The sequence below is a fragment of the Mya arenaria genome, chromosome 15 (assembly GCF_026914265.1).
Source record: "Mya arenaria isolate MELC-2E11 chromosome 15, ASM2691426v1".
In the NCBI taxonomy this organism is placed as follows: domain Eukaryota; kingdom Metazoa; phylum Mollusca; class Bivalvia; order Myida; family Myidae; genus Mya; species Mya arenaria.
In genome coordinates, this window is record NC_069136.1 from 52,106,336 (window position 1) to 52,122,551 (window position 16,216).

The 16,216-nt window shown below is 31.5% G+C and overlaps 1 protein-coding gene across 2 annotated transcripts; it reads left to right on the forward strand.

The window, feature by feature from the left end:
- Nucleotides 1–809: 809 nt before the first annotated feature.
- On the forward strand, nucleotides 810–16,216 carry LOC128220407 (uncharacterized). 2 transcript variants are annotated; one of them, XM_052928784.1, is made up of 11 exons: nucleotides 810–917; nucleotides 2,610–2,807; nucleotides 3,201–3,304; nucleotides 4,622–4,757; nucleotides 5,045–5,188; nucleotides 6,095–6,292; nucleotides 9,951–10,061; nucleotides 10,994–11,083; nucleotides 12,537–12,683; nucleotides 13,691–13,781; nucleotides 14,359–16,216. In XM_052928784.1, the coding sequence occupies exons 1-11, from the start codon at nucleotides 857–859 to the stop codon at nucleotides 15,023–15,025; spliced, it is 1,947 nt and encodes a 648-aa protein (XP_052784744.1). In that variant the 5' UTR covers nucleotides 810–856; the 3' UTR covers nucleotides 15,026–16,216. The 2 variants fall into 2 exon arrangements, with proteins under 2 accessions (XP_052784744.1, XP_052784745.1); XM_052928785.1 differs by having other exon boundaries at nucleotides 10,994–11,074.

Consider the following 16,216-nt stretch of genomic DNA (forward strand, 5'->3'; position numbering starts at 1 on the left):
CAAACAATGCTTTTATGCTTTAATTCCACGCGGCTGCGTTTACGGTACAATTGCATGCGGCTACTGATACATGCACACACGAACCATACTTGACTGATATCGGCTTGTTTATGAGCCATATTTAAATCAATGTGCAAGGAAGTCGAAATTGCCAATACATGTGATTATACAGAACTCAAAAATATATGTTAAATAAGAGCTATTAGGTTCATCGCTGTTGTTTCGTCTTATTTAGACAATACTGGGGGAAGATTGAAATGCCGGCCATTCCATCATACGATGATAACGATACTGGCAATTCAAACATCATTTTTTATCTGAGCAGAACGTTTGTTACGTTTAAGTACAAGGCATTGCTGATCAGATATTCTTGTATATCTTAACACAAAAATATATTTATTTTGTAAAAAACATGTCCGAAAAAAATGTTAAAGTTGACCAACTCCTTATTACATGATATATGTAATATGCTTGCTGAATATTAAACTTCAAAACTAAATATAAAACGACATTTTGAAACTTTTATGTTTTGATCCTTCAAACTATTTTTTGCACTGTTGAAAGCCCCTAAATTGCTGCCAAAATACTGTGATATCATAAATAGAAAAGCAGTAAAGTATCCAAATATGATGCAATAATAATTTAAGTGACACTAAACAGATAACCAGATAAAAGTTTCCCTTTAAACCCTCGAGGTCTTATCAATGAATATTACGTGACTACTCTAGTATTTAAAGTGCTCACAAACACGGAAATTTACAACAACCGGTTAATGTATGCTAGCTTTTACCTGAAATCGTGATACCAGGTTTTCATCTTCCTGAATGAAGTTATAAGTGACATGAAGTAAAACAAAATGAATCTATTGAATTGTTTAATTGTGACAATTTTGTATTGTTTGGGAGTAATTTGCAAAGGTAGTGTGATGTTTCATTATAACAACTGTTCAACTGAAATATCAATTTGAATAGATATATTTATTCATATATTAAACATATTTAAAACATACACATAAACTTATTTATTTAGCATGAACGTCGTTTTATTATTATGACTGCTAAAGAAAACCTCATTCTAAATATATAAAGCTCATTAGATATAGGTCGACGGTGATTATTTACTTTGATTATTAAGATATGAAACCAAACAAAAGGACATCATTAAAACACGACATGTTGTAAAATGTTTACAAAAGGAAAGAATTCATTTATGAATAAAAACTCTTTGGTATGTTGTTTTTTAAACCTTTGTAAAATCCTCATGTATGATACAATAAATGAATCATTGCGGGAAATATGAGTTGTTTGTCAAAATAATGATGTTGATTAAAAAGTGATGTTCTAAAAGTTCATCGGAATAACTTAAAAGGTATCGTTATTACTCAAATAAAAGATCCAGTCTGGTTTGAATAAGAAATTGCGGAATCAACATAGTGCTAAAAACAAAATTAGTTTGACTGTCATAACATTTATTTTATAGTTTTCAATCAGGTACTTTCGAATGATAAACGTAATCGGCAAGATTTATCAAGAAATATTCACATTCGGTAGGAAACTTCCCATCTAAGATGGTTTATCATTGGGTGAGATAGGAAGATCGTGGAGATTTATAGCATATATTAGCTAGTATAATAACCTCGTGTCATGCTTTATTGCACATTCTTAAATTTTAACTTGTTCAACAACGTTTGGTCGCTTTGATTATATGTAAAGTATCCATACTATTTATTTTATATGTTTGGTAAAGACATTCTCTAGCAAACGATGAGTAATAAAATATAATATTTATACCCCTTCAAAATATTTATATTTTGCCATTTGGCAGTTGTTCATGCTTATATAAGCTATTTTGAGCTCAGCGTCATTTGTCCGTGATTTCTTCTCTGAAATCGCATGGCAATGACCTATCAAATTTGGTATGTAGCCTTACGTAGTGGCCTTTTACTAAATTTGTTCTAGTTATGTCAATGGGGTCATAGCTGGCCATGCCCCGGTTGTTTTAGGTTTTCTATATCCTGTTATAGTATAAAATTTGAAAATCTTCTTCTCTTAAACGCCTAAGTTTTTTTAAAAAATGGTATGTAATTTCATGTAGTTGCCGTTGATCATCCGTTATAACCACTGACTTGTCATTATAAACTGGTGCGCGTCCCTAAAGTTTTCACTGTATGTTAGAAAAATAATGCAGAGGTGGAAAAGAGTTATGGATGACGCCATATACATCCTTTAGTGTTATAGGTCGTAGCACGTTAAATTAAAAGTATACTAATAAGAGACTACAACGAAATGAATACATTTCATATCTCACCTTCATTTTTAATAACACTACAGTGACAGACAGGCGTTTCTTTAATTATAACGTTAGTATAATGAAAATGTATTTGTTCTTCAATTTGTTTATATTGTGCTATCAAAATGTACAAATGTACCTGTAAAACATACAATCGTAGTTTAATAATCCTATAAACACACTGTTATGGTTAAATATTCCTACAAACTTACCTTTGTGGTTGAATGCACAAACTTGTTTTGCTATTCAAATTTGTTTTAATCATATCGATTTACTAGTTATACGAGATATAGATCAGCCTAAATTTGTGGAACTTTCAGATCAAGGAGTTTTTATTTCAAAAGATGAAACGAAATGGAACGAGTCTAGTTGCACCTTGGCAGAACCAAAGGTAACCTGCAGGGACGATGGCTCATGCATTGTTGAAAATGGTTTGGAATTTCTTACAAATGCAGAATATCAAGACAATGCATTTTGGATTGGATATGCCAAAACATGGATTAGTTATGCTTATGCTGGTAAGTTAATGCAGTTATTTATGTAAATATACATGACAGAATTATTTTTAAACGGTTTAAAAAACAATAATATAGCATTTATATATTTGATAAATTTAAAATATTTAGGTTACCGCCTTTGAACGGTCGCTGAAACACGAGATCCTTGGGGTTTAAACGAGTTTTTGCGCACGTAACCGCACATGTGTCTTATTGTTTATCAATACTAAACAAAATTCTAAAAATAATCCAGACCACAGCTGATGTAGTAACACAAATACTAGGTACGGACTCCACATATTAACAAATTAATTCAGTTGAAACAACAGTGAATTCTTTTCTAAGGTACAATTCAGTCATTTTTAAAAAGCCATTCTGAGGGTTTATAACTGAGCAAATGTCTTTGTTTTGAAGGATGTGGCCAATTGAATACTGAGGTCGAATATTCTGTTCCAACACTGGGAGAATGTAGACGTACAGCAGGATGCAAAACATTCGGTATACAAAATTCAACAGCTGTGAGTAGTTCCGGGGCGAGTTAACACATATTCAAACCGATGACTAAATGAAATATTCTAAGTTTAAGAAGTTTGATATATCTGTAATCAAAGGACTAACGTAACTATTTCAAAAATATTAATTTATACAATGTTAATTCAACAACTATAGCAATATGTCTTTTTAGCGCTCTTTCTTTTGTGTGCAGTTTGTAAGGCCTTCTTAACAGTACATTGGTTAGAGTTTTAGGTATGTCCCTGAAGATAACATCAGAGTCATCATTTTTTCTCGATATTTACGAATAGAACATATCAATGCCATGCAAAACGAATGATTGCACTGAAAATCTTCAGTGTGATCTCTTTTTTTATAGAAAGTTTCTCAAACCTGTGATAGCTGAAAAGAAATGTTGTCTAAACTTTATAATAAAAAGGGTTATTGAAATATTGCTAAAATTGCATTTCCTAGTTAAATAGCAAAGCAAATCTTTATTTTTTTTGTCCACAATAGTTCCTTGAAGTTGTAAAATTAGTGATATTGCAAGGTATCTCAGTGTATAGTCAAGCAAACTTCTTTGTAGACATTTTAATGAGCCTGAATTATTCTCAAAATAAGATATGTGTTAATGTTCGTCATTTCTGTAAGCTTGTATTAGGGTCATATGACGAAAATATAACTTAGTACTTATTGTCTATTAGGACTTCATTGAGTGTTTACAATCCGCGTTGTAATAACTAAATGTTTCATTTCAGGTATTTGTTCATGGTCTATGTTTCAGGGACCTATTCTTATTTATTTTGGTGTTTTTCCTTTTTTAATGTTATTGATTGGTATCTGTTTCGACGGTTATTCCTTGGCTTAAAACACCGTTTTACGCTAGTGTCTCTCTCAATGCAATGAGGTTGATTCTTTTACATCACTTGCAAGAACTTCAGTAAAAAGTATTATTTGTTTCGGACATTGACACTATAACTTTGTCCAACTTTTTACAATTTTGGTGAAATTGAATAAAAAAAATAATATGATTCATTAAATATACTTATATTCATCTTAAATATTTTAAAAAAACTGTTATTATTAATGATACGTATTTACTGTTAATTTCAGAATCATTTGAAGAAGTAAAATCAGTATGTTACAATTAGCTTTAAATTCTAACTTTAAACAGATTGAAATAATATTCAAGGTTAATTTCGTTGCTTCAAATCTAAAATTACACATTTGATTTGCTTTTTATTACACTGTGTCAAACATGATATTTGAATGAATTATATGATACTTTCCCGATGGCCAAAAGAAGCTCAGAAATAGATCTTTAAGTATGAATTCTATTCCAGGGTTTGCGATGTAAATGTGCCAGTAATAACGCCTCGCGGAGGCTAACATGCGGAAAAAAATGTGTAGAAGCTGATCAATATCCTTGTGGTGGTACAGCCGACATCAATATATTCTCACTTTACACTGTTGAAAATGGTACTTATAACGTTGATTTATCATGTTGACTCCTAGACGAGTTTTGAAAACGAATGTTACTACATGATTTTAAAATTTATGATCACTTTAGAAAAATCTTCATCAAAAATCAGCACAGGAAAGATTTCCAGTTAACCGATTTTTGAAGAGGGACCCTTTTCTCTTTAGAGGCATAAATGAAATAGGGTTTAAATATCCATCATGATATAATTTGATATATCATTAAAAAAAGAGATTAAACATTGTGTACTATGTACGTTGCTAATTCATCACCCTTTATATTTCAGTTCCTCCTAGCGAAAATTCACAAGACATTCACAGAAACTGTCTAATGTTTTACTATAATTACAGACCTGGAAATGATTATTTTTGGGATTCATGCACATTTATAAACTACCAAGCGCTATTATGCAGCAACAAATATTTTTCAGGTAATTATTTCTGTTTTGTATGCCAACTTTATGAAACAAAACGAATAATCAAATTGTGTAGCCTGACAATTTTTAGCGCCCACGGTTGTTGGGCAGGTTCACAGTTTCAATCGGATGATTCTGAAACTAGGTACACAATTGGGCGCGTTCATTCCAAAAGTTATCAAGAGAAAAAACATTTAAAATGTTTTGGTTACTTTTGGTATAAACCTCATGGATTTTTATGATCTTAAAGTGTACTTGTTACTAACAATATTCCTGTGGTAGCCTTATACACTCTAGGAGCTTTTTAAGCATTGTACATGTATATTCAAACGTTATAAGTTAACGCTAAAAGTCCTGCAACAAACATTTATATTCACGTAGATTATTAATTGCTGTAGATAGTCGGCCTACTGATGTGGCAAAAGCAATAATTGAAAGGAATAATTTGAAAAGCACAAACTATTGATAGCGTTCATTATGTGTCAAGTGAAATTATTTTAAGCATACGATGCTTGTAAACCAAACTCAGCCTCGGAGCAAAATCTAACCCTCGATGCACAGGGAACGGTCTAGTCAAGGATGTGTGTATAAGGAAACCGTGCGGCTTTAAAAAATATCTTAGAACAAATACAAACCGATTTGAAATGTAATATATATAATTATATTTTTATCGTATATTTGACCGTTATTTCTTTTTCCTTGTTATGTCTAGACCAAATTTTTAAATAAAAAACCTGCTGACTTCAACTTGAAGCCAAGATGTACATGATAGTGGCAACAGGATTTACAGTAACATCAATTGTAGTAAAAGTAGTAGTAGTAGTTTAGGTTTAGGTAGGTACGTGTGACCCAAATCGAAAAGTTTGATGCTTGACAAAGTGTAATTTGTTGTTCCATCATACATGCACTAATCTATTATAGAATATAACCCTATGGCGGAACTACAAAATGAAAATTATGGAAAATGGGCTAAGGCTGTTGAAAAATGCGTCGAAGGAGGCAAATTCCCTGCATCGATACAAAGTATAAAAAATGTCAATTTTACAAACCAGGAAAAGCGGAACCATTGGACAGGAATAATGAAAAAAGATTCTATAATATCTTTGAACGATATGCTTGGTATGTACATCATTCCTTCTGGGTTAACCGCCTAATAAGTTCATAATGTTACCATGGTCTTACGTATGTGTGGATGCAGCTTTTTATTTCTGTGATTCTAATAATGGTTATTTGGATAAACAACGTGGTTCAGATATTGTGTATTTCTTTCGTACGAAGTCAATTAATGGTAAGCATTTTGTTCACTAACGTTCTCTATATGTGTAAACAAATGCTACCTACAACTGATTTTTAACAAAACGATCTTTTGAATACTAACTATTTGCTAACACGTTCCGTTTAAACACATAACAAAAAATGATTTATTGAAAACCGTAGTTTCCTTTTACGGGTGTATAGGCTTAAATAAAAGAATCGTGACTTTTGAGGTGAAAAACATATCAATCAGAATATTGAAATTTGTAAGCAAGTTCGTTTTCACGATTAAATATTGCCAAACAATCGAGCAACACAGTTATTACATACATCTTGGCATCATAACAGTGACGAAAAAGGTAACGAACTTAATTCCTAAATAAATGTATCGCTAAAAGTAGATTTTTTAATGGCAACCTTGAATCATGATCTCTTTTAACACAGTGAAAATGTTCGTAACCAAGTCGACTTTCGTGCCCAACATGATTTGGTTTATATTGAAGTGTGTACGAAACTCATGTGAACATTGGCATATTGTACGATTTCTTTGTAAGCAACAAATATCGCGAAAGAGAAAAATAACAAACTATTTGATAAATGTTGTCGTTTCCATTTGGTGACTTCTTTTCTTTGTATTGTTAGTTTCTTACCTTTCAAATTTGAATATATGCCTAGGTTAGAACCTGTCCGTTAATATGTCCTCACAGATAGGGACGAACAGTATTGCACTAACAATTGAATTAACACTCAGGTTTAAAGAAACCAACATGATATATCTTTCAACATCAGCAAAACATAGTATATTACTTTATATGAGATAAATGAAATCATCTTGCTTAAAACGTTTTCTTAAATGACATTGCCTATTTTAGATTCTGTACCGGTACGAACACTACAAACAAATCATACACATATGCACAACTAATGAACTGTACATTATTAAGTTTAAAATCGGATCGTTTGTAAATCACTATGAAATATTCAAACCAAGCACTATTTTGTCATCAATTTTGAACTATGATAAATTTTAAATAATAACCGAACAGTTATAATATATGCCCAAACAGTTTTAAGTTTAACAGGATAAAGGTGTCATAAAGAATAAATTAGTAATTCAGCTAACTGACATAATATACTTGAACGTGTTACACATAAGATTTTTTACGAAAATAGGGCCAGAAATAATTACAATATATGTATTTATTTGTAAAGAACGAAAAAATTCCGATTTTTTATATGAAACATCTTGTCAACGGTTCAAGTCCCACGCACACTGCATAAAATCATCAATTTAAAATAAAGCTGTGGTAAAACAGTAAATACATTTTGACAAACTGTGCAAATGAAATTACATTCATACAATTAATAACAATTTATGTTGTGGCATATACTGGTTGCATGTTCATAATAATGTTAGTGTTAAGCTTTAATGTGTATTATTTTGTTCTTTTTAAATATCACATTTATTTATTGTTAGATGTATTAATTACTTTTGTTTTATTGAATTAATTTAGTCGTAGAAGCAGAAAAAACAATGACATCGTCGTGAGAAAGGGCAAATATGGTTTGTTTCTATTTTGTATTCTCTTTTTTTCTTTCCGCTGAATAGAAAATGGGAATCAAGAATTAGCCTAGCATTTGTTTTATTATTTTTAAAGTGACATTTTCATTCAAAATCATAACATAAAAGTGTATAACAAAGTTTACCATAAATTTTGAGTGATAAACCCTCAACTTCTTTCAAATTAATGTATTTATGGAAAATATCAGTTACTGATAATAAGATTGTAACCGTGTAGCGAATAGCTGAAAACACACACAAATAAAATGGGTCCTAAAGGGACAGGAATAAACTATCGCCTCATTAGGTAGAAATACTTTGAATTCTGCACCTTTGTTTTAAAATAAACACGGTATATTTAATCAGAACCATTGTTTTTGACATTTATTCATTCGTTTTTGTAGATCAAAACAATCGTATTAGGTTTGTTAAATTTTAATGGAGAGTAAGAGTGCATCTTAAATATTTTTAAACATGTTTATTATCGAACGTAATAGTAGGGAATAAAGCTGTTGCTGAAAGTTATATCATGTTTCAAAATCCCTGTTGTTGAATATAATTGAATGTATTGTTCGTTTATTTTCGACTCAAACACTTGTTTGCCGTAGATTTTCGCCGGAAACAATTATTGACTGTTGAAAAAATCTTAATTTATCTCTTCACAAACACTAAAAAATGTATTGATATCGAGCAAATTCTATCGTATGCACGGGAAGAAAAGAAACAAAAGATACAAATAAGCAATTTACTTATGTTTCCGATTGAAAACGATGATTGCTGGAGTTTCTATTAATTTAACAATCATAACATTATCGTAAATGGCGAAATGGAAGGCTATTTATGATAGCCAAACGCACATTATGTCTTAACAAATTATGATCCAATATGTTGATGTTTACCGTTAATATTCGTTCTTCATTTATTTTTAATCAATTATCGAAATCGCTGTATCCGTCCGTTCGTTCAAATTAATATAACATTGAGGTGTTGACTGATATTTCGCCCCTTCGACCGTATGCTACCTTTTGACGTACTCAGTGCGAAGTTCTTCTTATTTTCGAATAACCGGCCGGAGAACAATTTGGAAACGATAACAAGAAGTAAAATTTACATGCATTCAAGAGCTGTATCCCTGACATTTCGAAAGAAATATATTTTACTGGTTTACCACATCGATGATAGAAGACACAAGCAGCTTTTACTTAGCAAAGTTCTATTATAACTTTACATAAATATTTTAAGGACCTTTAAAATCTGAGTAAAGCGTGTATTAGCCTTTTGCGTGTCTTAACAACTTAGCATAAAATCGTGAGTATAATTTGCTGCAGAAGCACCATGACAACAATGCAGATATCATGACAACAGTTTGGTAAAGGCAAATTTAAAATAAGTTTTAAAAATATATCCAATACATATATATTACACCTTACATAAAGTTGTCCCTTCTTTGTGTATATCAATGCATTTTAATATTAATCAAGTTTTTATGACGTCAGCGGTCCCTATCATGTTTTTGGCCAGACCGGACCTCGCCAAAAATAAAATGTGGACCGCGGACGTCATATAATATCGCCCGCTGGCGTCATAAAACTTGTGAGTGCTGCTTGCAATTTTTACAACGATATTTCCTAAGTAAATATATTTTGATTTGTTCAATAAAACACATCAATTGCGCCTGAACATTATTAAATAGTAAATAAATGTATTCGGTATAATATCAGAAATATAACGCATCACTTCGGGCCATATGCACTTATTCGCATTGAAGGGAAAACATCATGACTGTCTAAAATAATGAAAAAAATAATCAATATAAAAACGATAATTTCTTCTGCTGATATTTTAAACATATTTATGCCTATGAATATTTTTAAATATTTATTTATTATATTTAGTGGAAGTGTTTAAAATAAAAGAAGTATATGTAACGTCGTATAAAATTACTTATCAATTACCTTACAGATAATAGCACCAATCAACCCAGAACGTATGCATATGTGGAGAAGATAAACCAGACTTTTTACGTGAGATTTGCTAATGAAAGTGACTTTAGGAAAAGCTTATGCGTTGGGGGTAAGTACAAATCTTAAAAAAAGTACAAGTGAATAACATTTGTAAATACTAAATGTTGGGATAAATGTGAAGCTTGGCTTTTATAACCGGTTAAAATTCCCAGTTTGTTCTTATTTGGTTTATTACCGACCATGCAAGGTTGTTCACCCGCAAAATTTATAATTGGCAAGTTTTTGAAAGGTGTGTAAGGCGTAAAAATAAAAGAAAAATCCACGTATATTTTCTATTGCCGTAATGTCCTAAATGTTTTAACCATTTTAAATATGAGAATGTGTACATAGTTATATACCTTAATATAGGCTGGTTTGGTTCACATTCTTAGTTCTCAAACAAAAAAGTTATGCCTTGCTACCTACCTGTCCTCTTTTTGGAAATGTTAGTGGTACCAAAATGTGCCTATTATTTGTTATCTTGTAGCTTAATGTTCTTTTTTTATTGTTTTCGGTCTTTGTTCTGTGGTTTTTAAACAGAATACTGGTGAAAGTTTAGTTTACAATACAAAATATATTCTTTTCTAAAAAAAACTACACATTAATGACATTTTATTTCCTTTTTAAAGATATAAAAAATTGTTTATATCAGTTTTAAGTAGCAACTATTTCACTTCGTGAACACAAAAAATGAATATTCTCGTAAAATATAACTTTTGGGGCTCTTTCGATGAAATATATTGCGATCTAACACTGAAACAAAAAATAACCAAAATAAGGATTAAACGTATAATTTTGCTGGAATGTTGTCAATCAAGCAAAGAATGAAATATATTTTTTTACAAGTAATGATATAGCCGTTGCATCAACTCACCTCAATATTATTTTATTATATCACAGTTTACATTTAAGTAAAAGCATGTGATAACTCAATTAACTACACGTTGATACAATATAAAGAGGTGCATAAGTGTATGTGGACGTTTAATTATTAATTTTCAGATGGCACATCGGCAGTACCCACGATAACGACACGAGAGACACAATCTTCTTTTTCGGAATCAACCACGACACCAGCCAAAAGTACAAAAGGTTATTTCAGTATAAAGTTAGGACCCATTACGTACCGAACATCTCCAAAACTTTTGATACACAATTAAGAGTAAATATTACGTTTAGCTCTTAAAATAAGATGGAACATGAACTCCTTTATTAAAATAAATATATGCTTTTCGGTGGGTTGGAGAGATAACCAGTTAGATAAAATAATATTTCACTGTTTGAAACAGTGCAGATATGTATTTGATATTGTTCACTGTTTTAAACTTTTAGCGTTCTCACGTTTAAATCAACTCTAATTGTACATATGGCTCACAATTTTCACAACGTCATTTCCGAAATGAGGTCCGCATACAATTTGGCGCTTTTTCCAAAAAAACTAAAATTTAATGTCATTTAATATCCCTTTTTACGCATATAAGAAAATAGAAAAGTTGATTATATCAGTGTAAGGTTGCAAAGTATTTCATCTCGTGAACACCAAGAATTAATATCCTCGTGAAAAATAACTTTTGGTGCTTATTCGATGATATATGATTTTGCTTGAATATTGTTAATCAAGCAAAAAATGAAATAGAATTGTGTACAAGTAATGATACATTTTCTGACCAATGGATAAAGAGCAATGTTATATTACATATTTGTGATGCCAGAACAGAGCTGATAGTTATATTTACAGGCCAAGTTTTAACACAGAATATGTTTCAAAACTAATGCATTATATGTTCTATTTAATGAGTTTCAAATGACACATCGTAAAGACCCTCAATATCGGAACCAATTAATTTGGAATAAACCACCTGCCAAAAGTAGAAAAAAGTTTACTTACAAATTTGTCTGAACTATATTATATTTGGTTCCCCCACTTAGAATCACGTCTCGTCATATATATATATATATATATATATATATATATATATATATATATATATATATATATATATATATATAGGACACATTTGTATTCAACGAGTTCAGCAAATGTGATATTAAGCGAACCAGAACGAACTAAATAAAGTTGTGTTTTATATGACGGCCAGAATCTTATTGTACTGAAACATTCTATTCCCGACATTAAGTACTCGGAAGATTTTAGAACAAATAAATATTCGACATGTTATAATTCCTTTTGAAAATATAACAAGCACTGAGTGAAATTCTTTTATTACAATTGAGAGTCGTCTGACATGTTTAGATGACGTCATAATTTCGAACTTTGTTCATGCCGTCATCAATAAATAAATACATATGGTATTATACGTCTTTAAAGATAATTTAAGGAAATAAAAAGAAATCTTTTTTCTAGTGATTTGAACTCGTATATCGAGTAGTTTTAACGATTGACAGTTTCTTAGTGTGCTTACTTACATAAATTATATTTTCTATTCATACAGCCCATGTCGGGATATTTTGTATATGATGTCTGTAATTTCCACATTGTTATGATTTTTTACTTACGTACCGCTATACCGCTTTACCACATAAGGTCCTACATCAAGCGTGACGTCAACCAACCATGTCATAACAACAGACATACATTCGACGCAAGCACCAACATTGGATACATCTACAACGCCAACATCGCATACGGTACCTAAAGGAACAGCAGCCTCCATAGACAAAGACGAAGCGGGTATGTTTATAGTCAATCATAGTCATGTAGCGACTTTTCCTTTTTCATTTTGGGGAAAGCATGAATAATGTGAAGTCATATATAGAGCAAGTATTCTCTAATCTAAACGTCTTCACCTAGTTGAAACAAGTTAGTGGTTTTGTTTATACGACCGAGATTCTTAATTAACTATAGATTATGCAACATTTAAAATATTATGAACGCCCTAAGAATTAAAATATACAGGAACAAGCCCAATTGTAAACCACAATAGTCATACTTACAAAAATATGATACAACAAATTATGATGAAACATTTAGTGGGGTGTATTTTTCAAAACATTTCGAAATGTCAAGGAAAAAACGCATTTTTGAGCGTAACATTCGATCACTTAACGAAGCCGTTCCAAAAGCAATGGTTGAGTGTGTGCAACAATGAAATGGTAGTGAAATACCACGTGTCCAGCAATGAGAGGCAATACATATATGTCGGCTTTGCATGGTTTCAGTAAAACGTCTCCGAGCAACAACAACACAATTGAATATGGGGCACGATATATCATTATGTAACAGGCCTGCAATCAGTGTGAGATTTAAAATGTGTTATTAACTTTGGACAATTCTAATCTTAAACGCTTTAGTGCGTTAGAAAAGCAATTGAATAGAGTGATTTCAAGTGAGTTTTTAGAATATTTAAAATTCTAAGCTTACAAGTGAGTATAAAGATGTTCTAAGAATATTTTAGAAACAATCGAAATATGAAATAACAGAGATGTAGATTCATGAACAGTACGCATTTGTTGAGTCGACTTTTGGTATAAATCGATGCTTTTTGAACGCATCGTAAAACGTATCTAATTGCAACTTGTATATTGTTTCCTAAAATCAACAATAACAAAATCAAAAAGAGCATAAAACAATTATGTTTTTTTAAATGTGAGTTGATTTCGTACGACTAAACTCGTAAACTTGCAAACACAAATGAGTGTGACTACAACAACGCTAAAATGATATTTAATATTTCACAGGATCAACGGCAGGCCTCGCTGCTGGTTTGTCCGTATCTCTGGTAGTGCTTATCATTGTGACGGTCATAGTGCTGGTGTTCTTTAAAAGAAGGTAGGTTTATAAGGATATTTGTAAATATATATATATTTACCCCAATTAATTTAAACGCGAACGTTTAAAGTGTTGTTTCAATACATGTACGGAAAATAGCTTAAAACTTCTTTACGAGACAATTTTCAGCTGCAGCGACATGTCATTATCTTGTTTCTTATATGGTTAAAGGATCCTCATTCACTTGCACTTTTCTAATTGTTGCAATAGGAAGAACCTAAACATCTACCTTTTAGTTGTGACACGGTTTTAGTGTAATGAACAGATTTTAAACATAATGCAGTGGACATGTGTTTTTAATCTGATTTAATGAATCAATGCGTATTTGTTTAATGCCCATGTTATAGACATGGTATTTCGCTCGTTTAAATTTCGAAGAAAAAGACAAAGTAGTGTATCTTCGATGTCGTCGTCCGCAGACGCGGTGTTGTCGTAAACTTCGGTCATAACTCAAAACAAGTAGAAACCGTCAGAGGTCATGCAATAGTCTATTGGATTGCTCTAATAATTTATGTACCCGACTAATAGTATATACTACTCTAAATGATAAAATTGCTACGTTTGTTTGACTTTACAGGGGACTTCTAACAAAGTGCTACACACCTAAGGGTGGAAAAGGCAATCAGAACGAAGACACACGAACAGAAATATCATTCGTGTCAACACCGATACTTGAATCTACTACAAACACAATGAATGAATTAACATCCTCAAATCATTATTTTGTGCTTGAAAAAACGTTTAATAGGGAAACCAAAGAGGAGACTGAACACTATGCAGAGCCAGATACGACCGATGTTGACCATTATGAATTGAGCGAAATGTCGCAGAAAGACACTAATGATGATTACGACACAACCGATGGCAAAAAGGGCCCAGCCAAGTCTGGATTGGCTAAGCCAAATTACAATTATAACAAAGTCACGTTACATCAATCTAATGAGTACGATCATATTCATCAACATGGAAGGCCGCCAAAGTCGGACAGACAAACTGAAAATGAATACGACATATCGAATAACCTGATCGACGGCAACCCCAATGAGAATTTCGGTGAGGACAGTGATACATATAACCATTTGAACAAAGATGAATTGAAGAGCTCAGGCACGGATAACGTTTATGGAAAGTCAGAAACAGGTGGCGATAGTGGATATGATACTTCCAGTTGTCTAAAACCTCGCATGAATGTGGATGGAAACGATCAGCAAGCTGATTATGCTGTGATAAAAAAGAAATGGTAGAATTCAAAGATTTTTTATGTACATGCAATAATCAGATTCCATGCAATATGAAAGAAATCGACATTGTCAACTTAACCAGGATATATGTTTCTGATTAATCCCGTTCTTGTAGGTTTGCCCCCATCTGTTACTACTGTTTGTACATTTATTAACCGAAATGGGCTCATTTATCAGTTTAGCAAAACACTATCTCAATATTATAATTACTATAATTTATTTTATAATAATAATTTATGATAACAGTATAATTTATAAAATTATACAATTAATTTCGACCCGTTCTGTCAAACATTCTGACACTGAATGACTATTTAGCGCCTGGAACTCCCACTGTAGAACCATAACACGCCAACTACTTGACAATACATCAAATCAAGGAAATATTTGTCTCCTTATTCATAATTCCAACGTCAACGATTATGTTTCCCGAATAAACCGGTCAAATATGCACAAAACTGGTGAACAGAATCACTATCTACCCACACACCCTTAATAAGTCCTCTCCTTTAGATCGGGTATTCCTGTACCTCGGCGTACATGCTTCCTTGTATTTAATATTCAGTTACTTTATTTCAGTGTAAGATGAATTAAAACTCTATAAAACTCGGAAAATAAGCATAAAAAACCAGAATCTCGCAAAGTCACTCGTTAAAAAATAGTTATTCTATGACATTCGTGAAATAAAATATGATCTTACACTGAAATAAACAAATATCCTCTATATCTGCATATGGACCTTGATTCATTAAAATGGTTTCCCGTGTGATGCATTTAACATGAGTTTCCAGGATATAATGTTCTAATATTATCTAGTTATTATGTTAATAAATATTTTAGAATTAACACTACACTTACATAATTTGAGAGATAGTTTTTGAGAATTGTTGTAGTATATTCTGGAACGTTCATATTTGGTAGGCAAGGGCAAACCTTTCTGATCATTGGTCTTTAGATAAAAATAATGTTTCATCAAATAGTAAGCAAGCCTTAAAATTTCACCAGTGCTAGAACCTTTATAAAATCTTTGAATTAGTTAAATTATTATGTGAGGGATACATTTCAACTCTTTGTTGTTCTTAACCTGAACTTGTTTGTGGATTTAAATATTGTGTTTAATAGTTCATGTCGATTAAATTATGTGAACATTAAAACATACAGGATTAGTGAAGATATTTTGTAAACTGTTAGACA